Source organism: Camelus bactrianus, chromosome 10 (genome assembly GCF_048773025.1).
Source record: "Camelus bactrianus isolate YW-2024 breed Bactrian camel chromosome 10, ASM4877302v1, whole genome shotgun sequence".
NCBI classification, from domain to species: domain Eukaryota; kingdom Metazoa; phylum Chordata; class Mammalia; order Artiodactyla; family Camelidae; genus Camelus; species Camelus bactrianus.
The window spans coordinates 64,349,695-64,359,506 of NC_133548.1; the positions used below are offsets into that span (position 1 = coordinate 64,349,695).

The following is a 9,812-nucleotide window of genomic DNA, read 5'->3' on the forward strand; positions in this document are numbered from 1 at the left end:
CTCATTCTTCTAAAACCTACTTAACATGTTGTGATTAGGAAAGAAAATTTTTCCATTAAACACAGGAGCTGTATCAAATTACATCAGCAGCCCAGGGGGACTGGGCCAGCAAGGGTGATTACACAGAGAGAGCTTTGTACCTGTCCCTCCATCCAGTGACTCCACTGGGAAACCAAAGAGTAAGATTAGTGGTGCTTGCAAATGGGCAAGTATAACCCAGAAATTGTAATCTGAAATTACCTCTGACATCATAGGTGTATTTTTGTCTTTAGGAAGCAGTGTTGCTGGTAATTTACTATAATTGCAATAACCAGATCATTAAACTGTGTCTGCAGAGAGCTTGGAAAAATACATCTGCCTTTTCCATGACAGTGCATCAAAGAATATATTACACTTGTAAATCAAATATCCTTGTTATGTTTAGCACAGTTTTCCATACATGAAAGCTACTGATTTTATTTCGATTTTTCAGATGACTCTTCAACAAATGATATTAAAACATTAATCATCTTTGGATCAGAAGAAAGTTGTGTCATAGGTTAAAAAACTGGTTTGAAGACAGGAAGTATGAGTCATAATGGGCATTTCTCTCAGTGGAGATCAGTTCGCAGACTATTATAAAGCCCTGGGATTCAATATGTTTAATAAATTATATGGTAAAGTGACTTCATAATGTAACATCCACTTTTTAATGACCCCAAGTTGCAAAATAGAGAAGCAGTGGAAATAAATTTCAGTAAGACAGAAATACCTTTGTGAACAATTACAGGTAATAGATAATGCAAAGAACTTGGTAAAAATAAACAAACACCAAACAGAATTAGACTGTTTGTAAGCTGGCTGATGTGATTTGGGAAAGGGCTAGGAGTCCCGGTAGCCTGTTCTTAGTGAGAGACTTCAGCTTGTCAAGTTCTTGACACATGAGTAAAGGTGTTGACAGCTACTGATCTACTTATACCAAACAGTTATCTGAGGGTAGTCTAAATAGAAAAAAAAAAAAAGATTTAAGTGAAGTAAATAAATTTTGAGATGATAAATCTATAATGAATTACAAAAAGAAACAAGGGATACTTCATGAGAAACTTTATAAACCTTAACTAGTGGGGAAAACAAAGTTCCTGGGCAGATGTGGAATTCCTCTCCTCCCACTACAAACACATACATACGTATACATATATATGTATATATTTAAATTAAATTCATATTTCAGTGAAAAAATAAGAAAGAGAAATTTTCAGGTGCCAGAAATATATAGGAAACCAACAGCCAAAGCTGTGTGGGGGAAGCCACACGGACTCCAGGGGCGGGGGCTTCAGCCTGCCTGGGGACAGTGACACACCCTGTTCATAACAGGGATCTGGAACTGGGCTCACCAAGTAAAGCTGGGCGCTGGCAAGTTGCTGTGGCGCTGGTGCAGCAGGCGGGAAAGCTACCTGCGAGTTGTTACAGGAAGTAGCTGTTCATACTGTGTCATTAGTGGAAATGGCCACCCTCCAGAAGTAAGCTTAAAGTCGTCATCTTTCCTTTCAATGGGTCCAAATGTGCACTGCTTTCTCCCTGTGAAAACCCTGAACTGAGAAAATAACTCAGAAACCAGTACAGAATCATTGAACTCTTTAGGGCTCCAACAGAGGCAACTATGAAAGCAGTCCTGTTAGATTTGCCTTTGTTTTCACTTTTGTCTTTTTCAACAAAGCATCATAGACCTCTTATAAGGATGAGCTTACAAGCAGAAATTACAAAGCACTTAAGTATACCCACCGCCTTGAAGTCAGCAACAAAGCAAACTGAAAAAACCAAATAAAATAGACAAATCATAAAAGGACTTTTAAGAATGTCTAAACTATTGAAAGATAAAAAAAAAAGAATTCCACAAGATGAAAATAAAAGGAGGAGAATTTGAAGTAGAACCAAATAGAAATACTAGAAAAGAAAAAAGAATCATTGAAATGAAAAACAAAAAGAAAAAAAGAAAAACACCTCAACAAACTAAACATAGCTAAAGAGAGATTTAGTGAATGAGAAGATAGATCTGAGGAGCTCACCTTGAATGCAATATAAAGAGTTAATGAGACGTAAAATACGAAAAAGAACATAAGTCACAGAAAGGAAAGAGAGACTTTGATATAATTGGATCCTCAAAGGAGAGAATAGAGGATTCATTGAAGATCAACATATGGTCTTATAAAATATTCTTTGGTATTTTTGTCAGATATTTAAGACTGGCTTAGCTAAACCTTGGGAAATTTCTCTGTTGTTTATTTTGTGTTTTAATTTTGACTAGCAGCATTCACACTGATTTATATACATTAGTGTATTGAACTGAGGTTATGACCAGACAAGCCCAGCCTAGGACACCTGACAGTTTTTCTCCAAGAAGTTTTGCTGTTCTTGCTGTTCTCTGCTACAGCAGCCAGCGTAGAGAAGAAAAAGCAAGTGGCCAAGTGAGGTGCTGAGAGGAACAGTGCCTCCTGGGGACCAGCCAACTGACCACTTTCTAAGGGTAGTAGTAGTAATCTGGAAACTTCTCTAGCCAGTTGCTTCCTGCCTGGTGACTCAGCTTTCATGTGCACATCAAGAGTGTATGTTTAGTTTCTGCTTTGCCTCGGGAGGCCCAGGGCAGGGTAGTGCACAGGCCCATTGTGAAATTGAGCCCTGGCCTTCCTAACCACCTCCATTCAACCGGTCCCATTTCCCACGTGCCTGTGGAGTGTGGGCAGAAATGGCTTAACCTGGTTGCCAGGTACACAGCCGTGGCAGAAAGCTGGAGCCCCCTGAACTCAAGTGGCCTGAGAGGATGCAGAAGCAACCAGCTAAGTCTACTCTGGCCTTGGCAGCTGGGAGATCAGGCTCTGACGTTTGGAAGTAAATCAACCCACAGTCCTGGTTTCTGTCTAAGAGCAAGACATTGTGTTGTCTGTTACACACACACACACACACACACACACACACTCACACACACTCTCTCTCTCATTCTTCTTCTCTTTCCCCCAATCTCTTGTCCCTTTCCTTTTCTCCTCCTACCTCACTCTCTTTTCTTCCTTCCCCTTCTTCATCCCAGGATCTCTCTTTTCTCCACTTGTGCTCCACCCTGCCTTCCCCGTAGGCGTTGTTTCTTCGCTAGGTGGCCCTTGGGCTGAAGGTGAACCAGTATGCTGCCCGATGCTCTGTTACATGGCTTCCAACTAAAACACCAGCTCCAGGCTTCCCCTAGGTGGGAGAGAGAAGCTACACCAGGCTCAATGCAGACACAGTACCCTCGTAACCATGGAGAAACAGGCATCTTGAAATTCCTGATCTTCCACCCAAGACTCTACAAGCTTGGCTCTGGGATGTCTCAATCTCATGATTAAGGAACAAGACTGATATTTCCATGGAGTATATCTTTCAGCTACAGGAGAGCAGCAGCAGAAGCTCTGCAAAATGAATGAGCTTCTTATCTGTGTCCTACAGGGATGTGGTGGGAGTGGGACCATCTAGGATCATTTCCAATGCTAGGGCGGGTGGAAGGAATGGAACAGCTTTGAAGGGTGAGCTATGGATTGCTCCATCAGACTTCAGTGAATATTCCTACTTTTACCCCAACTGGCTCATCCGTTGCCTTCACCAACCCCGTACGTACACGCATGAGCGTGCCTATATCTGCCATTGCAGCACCAGAGAAACACACAGTTGGCTGCCCTCCTGACAGGAGGTGCAGCAGTCCACATGGCCTTGACCTCCCTTGGGTTTAGTGACAGGTTGAGTGAGTGGCACCAACTCTAGGGAATCAATTAGTAAGAATTTACTTATTCTAATTAGTTTCTTTTTTTTTTTTTTCCTTTTGAAAGTAACACATAAATAACGTGTGGGTTGATGTGGCTAGGAGAGGTGCAGGGGGAGAAACAAGAATATAGGCCAAAAAAATACCCCTTGTACCCCCAGGAGTCAAACAGCCACAGCAGACATTTTCATGTGTTTCCTGCCAAAGTTTTCTCTTGCCTAGCTTTAGACTTTAAAAAATTGTTATTTAATTTTATAATCTGCCTTTTCCTTTCAACATTCTAACACATAGCTTCCCATCATTACAAATTGTTCATAATTGCAAATGCTTCTTAATGGCTTTGAGAGATTTCTTTGATGGATATAAACATCATTTACTTCACTGTTCCCAGTTTTTGAACATGTAGGTTGGTTCAGCTTCCTGCTGTTATAAATACTGCCATGACGACCATCTCACATTGACAAGAGCGCCTAGAGATTCTAGTATGTGTCAGTCCTTGACTGGGTCCTGTAAACAGGGTCCCTGGTGTCAAGGAATTTACAGTCTAGTGTGGGAGCTAAAAAACAGTTCTGGGTCAAGCCTGAGCTCTTTCCTTTCATCCTTTTAGACTGGTAAAGTGAAAGGAAACATTATACTGCTGAATTAAAAAGGAAAAAAAAAGAACTGAGAGATGTCTATATTGATCAATATTGATATAGGCAACATATCTGGATTGACCTAGACAGAAAATGAATTGTTAATAAATAGCAAATGTTATGAGGATATTAGGCTCAAAGAGCAGTTGCTCAGGGGAAGGAATAAATTAGGATTTGGGATTAGCAGATACACACTACTGTATGTAAAATAGATAAACAAGGTCATACGGTATAGCAAAGTATATTGTTACTACAGTATCTTGTAATAACCTATAACGGCGAAGAGTATGTGTAATATATGTATGACTGAATCACTATGCTGTACACCAGAAAGTAACACAACATTGTAAATCAACTATACTTCAATTTAAAATTTTTTTTCAGAAACTAAAAAAAAAAAGGAAAGCAGTAGGTCAAATGTAGGTCAGATTTTAGCTTGATCTGGTAAGTGTCTAATAACTGACAGTAATCTATACATTTCCCACCATTTGCTTTAAATACTCTGATTAGAGTTGACTGTTTTTCATATGTCCCGAAGTACACAAAATTATTAAGAATATATTTGTTAAATTGCAGCCGACATTGGTGGCTGATGATCAGAATGGCGGTTCTGATTTTTATGGGCCTGCTGAGGTCTGCTTTCCTCTGGCTTTCATTTCCGTGATCAGTTTGAATCTCATGGAAAAAGTCTTCCCCAAAAGAGCTATGAGATTTATAAAACCACAGCTGATTGCACACCAACGTCCTGCTGGTGTATTTGTGTGAGTGTACGATGGGGCATGACTGCAGGGCAGGACTGGAGTATACACAGAGCGTGAAATTGGAAACAGCCTGTTTGAAAGATGGTCTCAGACATCAGGACTGTGGGGTATTAGAAGGAAGTGTGTGCACGCTTCCAAACCCAAGCGCTGACGTGTTCATGCAAAAGGGACTTCTCTAGGGTCCTGGCAGAATGATCTGAGGGCACCTGCCTGCTGTGAACAGGGACGCTTCTCAGCAGTTTCTCTCTTCTTTCAGATTGATGATCCCAGCAGCAACCTGGAGGAGGTGACTGAGGAGGCTGACGCCACCACCTCTGCGAACAGCCTGGGAGGCAAGCAAGCCTTGAATGCAGACTACCTGGGTTCTGATTACGAGAGAGGACAGCTGTACCCATTCTCCCTCAGCGGCGACTCCCCCACGGCCACGTTCACACTCACAAATGCAGCTCCCATGACCCCATCCTTCCAGAAACGGTGGTACATGAATCTCCACAGCCTGATGGACCGGGCCCTGACCCCGCAGTGTGGCGGCGGGGACGAGCTCTACATCCTCACAGGTGCGGTGCCCTCAGACCTCAGAGTCAGAGGCAGAGTGAGCGTCCCGGAGTTCGTATGGCTGGCGGCCTGCTGTGCTGTCCCCGGAGGAGGCTGGGCCATGGGCTTTGTCCAGCATCCCCGGGACGCGGAGGTCATAGAAGATGTGATGGTGAAAGAACTCGAGAAACTGCTTCCGTACAACCCACAGCTGTTCCAGAACAACTGTGGGGAAACTGAACAAGATACAGAGAAAATGAAAAAAATCCTAGAGGTGGTTAACCAGGTCCAGGAGGAAGAGCGGATGGTGCAGTCGAAAGGGAGCGCGAGGGGCACGAGGTCCGCCCTGTTGCCTCCAGAGCCAGCCGGGGAAAGGAGTAGCCTTTTGGGCAAACTCCTGGGCTTCATCGCTACCCCGCTCATCAAGCTTTGCCAATTAATTTATTGCCTGGCCATCGGAGTCCTGAAGTACGTTGTGTATTTCCTGTGGTTTGTCACCAAACAGGTGATTCACGGTATAGAAAGTTCCCTTTACCGCCTGGGCTCAGCCACCATCTCATACTTCTTGACCATCGGGGAGGAGTTGGCGAGTATTCCCTGGAAGGTACTCAAAGTCGTGGTCAGAATCACCAGGGCCATTCTCCGGATCCTCTGTTGCCTGCTCAAGGTTGTGTGCCGCGTCCTGGGCATCCCTGTCCGCGTCCTCGTGGACGTGGCCACTTTCCCTGTGTACACCATAGGCGCAGTTCCAATTGTGTGCAGGGACATCGCCGTGGGCCTTGGTGGCATCATCTCTCTGCTCTTCGACACAGCTTTTGGCACCATGGGTGGCCTTTTTCAGGCCATTTTTACCGTCTGCAAGTGGATTGGGTACAAGATGACTTTCGACAATCCTGGGGAGTTATAAGAACTCAGAAAACAGAGTGCCCAGTCACAGGGAACTTGCTTTTTTTTTTTTTTTCTTAATAGAGAAAGCTGGAATATTTTGTCTGTTCTGTGGGTTTCTGTTCACTGTCAATTATTATATTTTGGCCTTTGGTGGGAGTGTCTGCATGTTTTTGCAAAGGAAGATGGTACAGTTTAGATGACCCTAGAGAGATGCTCAGGGTGGGATTACGTGTAGGTTGTCGGCTGTGATGTGGGTGAACTTCCAAGCTGCTCAGTTATTCACTGTGACACAGATCACCATGCGAGACATGCTGCTGTTCATTTGTGATCATTAAAAATTACAGGAGAGGGAAGAATGAGAACGAGGACAGCTTTAAACCAAAGTGTTTCCAAGAAAAGGAGAAGGGAATCTCACTCCTCCTATTACTCTCTGGGACTCAAGGCAAAACCGATATAAATATTCCTGGCCAATTCGTTAACATTTGTTTCTCTTTCTCCCCAACTTGGCTGACTTGGTGAAGTGCAGCTCTGCTTCCCTGCTGAGATAACTTTCTTAGGATATGGAATCTGCTATATCCCTTAGCTTTCCATGGCTCCTAAGGGCCTATCAGGTTGGTTTGAGGGGGGGGGTGTTTTGTTTTGTTTTGTTTGCTCCAGAGTTGAATTTTGCATCCTTTTTTTCTTTTAGGTAATGATAAGCAATTTATGCCAGATGTGGCATAACAAATTCTGAATGCAAGGGAAAAGATTGTTTGCCCCTTGAAAAGTCTAATATAGTCCTCCCAAGTTTAAAGAAGAGAACATAAGAGTCAGACCGCTGCTCTGAGAAGGTGCTGTAGGTCCGAGAGCATCCTTCTCCAAGCTCGGATTAACTTGACATATATTAAATCTCTGGCTGACAAGACTGAGCTCAGAGACCTATATGTCAAGATAATATGAAAATTCATATTCGGTAACATCCTAGAGCAGTTTCTCTTACACTTCAAGCAAGTACCCAGCTCAGTAGAACACTCTGACTTCTGTCCTTAAAGGACTGTTTTGGTACCAATGTATAGATGAGAGCCACAGAATAAAAACTCTTCTAGCCATCTAGGGAAAAAAAATCCATACACCTATATATCTAAGTTTGTGTATGTAGAAACTTGATTCAGAATCATTATCTCAGGAAATTACTTTCAGAGTGCGTTTGAGGCTGAAACACCTAACTCTCCCACTAATGCTAGTTCTGTCTGAGAGCTCACCACCAATGTTTTGATCAAGCACTTGTCATTCTAATTCTAGCACTGAAACTGATAATATGGGGAAGCAGAACCTCCCAAACTTTACTCTGCCTTCCACAGCTGAGATGGAACCACCTGGATTTTTCTGAACATCCTCAAGAGTTGCTGGGAGGTAGAAAAGGGCCAAGTGTAAAATGCTGATCTGGGGGAGTGCAGGCCAGCACTCATCTAGAAGTGAGATGCAAAAGCTTGGGGTCCGGAAAGGCAACAGGGAGAGAAGAATGGGCCAACCGTTTGCATCAAGTTGGCGGACAAGAAACGTGAGTGTAATCAGAGTTAATGTTTTGTAGGAGAATCATTGAATTGGACCCAAAGTAGAAGAGCAGCCAGCAAACTACCATCCCCATCAGTTTGTGATGCAGGGCTGGGGAGTGGGGCGCCAGGCTGTGTCCATGTCAGAGGGAGCCGTGCACTAGCTTCTCTAAGACTCTCGTGCGGAGGTTTGCTAATATTTCTGTTTGTGAGCGTAAAAGTCTGTGGTCAGGCTTCCCTTCATTTCTGCAGCGTGAAGGTACGTGGAAGGGTCAGGGTTTGTCTTGTACTGATGGGTCAAGAATCCTGGTGGATGAAAGAAAGGGAATCTCAGAAGGGACCAGAGAGATGGTCTGGCTAACCCCTCATTTGATAAGGAAGCTGAGGTCCAGGGAGACTGGCTGATGGCAGGTCAGGAGCTGGGGTCTTCTGCACCCGTCCCATCACACCTGGGATGTCAGATACATGGTGCTGGAGGTTACCGTGCAGCTGCCTCCCTGGACCGTGGCAGAGTTTTCTCCATCATCCGTCAAACAGGCTAGGCCCTGATGAACCAGCTGGACTGGCCTATGTGATGACGTGATTACCATCCATGCACAGCATCATGCTTACTGCCTCCTGTGGGATCGACATTCCCTCCTCGTGCTTGTTTGCATCCTGTAAGGCCCAAAGGGACTTCCACGGCAGCTTGAGCCCCCTGGCACCGTAGAAGGAGCAGGGCATCCAAACTGCTGCTTGAGAACCATTTGAAAATGTCCTCCTTTTCAGTTCTGGTTGCTTAGTGTCTTATTTATTTATTATGATGTGGCCTTTTTTGGAAATCTGGAAAGGGATAATAAAGCAAAAAATATCCCTAAGTTTAGGCGGCTGAGACTCCACTCTGGACCACTGGTTCGCTGGCTCTGCCGACCCCGTTCCCAGTGAGCTGCTGTGGGCTTTGAGCTGGGAGTTCAGGTTCATGAGCCCCACCTCTGGCTTGAAGATTTTCCTGTGGCTCTGCCATGTCCTCAGGCCCCTGGGGAGGTCAGCCAACTCTTCGTGATTTCGGAGCTGATTTTCTAGTCTGTGGATCAGCCACGCCCTTGGACACTCCTCTTTTCCATTGTGCCTTTTGAGCGTTCGCTTCTCACTCAGCATCAGCACTTGCTCCTAAATGCAGACAAGGGGTTGGGAGAAGGGGCTAGAGTGAAGCAGCAGCCATCCACGCAGTCATTCATCTGTCAAACGTGCACTTGAACACCCAGGTTGCAGAGATCAACAATGCACAGGTCCCACCTTGGAGCGGAGAGAACATGGCGCACTTGATTACCAGCCTGGACCCCGGAGCACAGGAGGGAAAACCAGAAACCATGGACGTCGGGGAGGCCTTTGCAGAGGGTGTGACTAAAGTCAACTTGACATTTTCAAGCTATGTACAATGCTGTGCACCTTGCAATGCTCAATAAAGTGATTGTTGACAACTCACTAGCCTCTCGGTGAAATAGCTAAAGAGTGGTGGTTGAAATGAGGTTTGGGGGGTTATCTGTGATTTTTATTTTTTTCCATTTTTCTTCTTGATCCACATTAACTCAAGCCATTTCCACTCCCATCTGGATTTTGTTTGTTTGGTTTGTCTTCAATTTTGAATCATAGGTGAGAAAACAGAGAGAAGGTTAGATCATGGAAACAGGCCCCAGAACCTCTTTTCCATGTTGTTTCT

General features: G+C 44.4%; 1 protein-coding gene across 1 annotated transcript in view; it reads left to right on the forward strand.

The window, feature by feature from the left end:
- Window positions 1-9,577, forward strand: part of ENDOD1 (endonuclease domain containing 1) — a 30,044-nt gene extending 20,467 nt beyond the window's left edge. The window contains exon 2 of the mRNA XM_074372902.1: window positions 5,416-9,577. Within this exon, the coding sequence (XP_074229003.1) occupies window positions 5,416-6,600 (1,185 nt within the window). The 3' untranslated portion in view covers window positions 6,601-9,577. The remainder of the gene's footprint in view (window positions 1-5,415) is intronic.
- The last annotated feature ends 235 nt before the right edge of the window (window positions 9,578-9,812 follow it).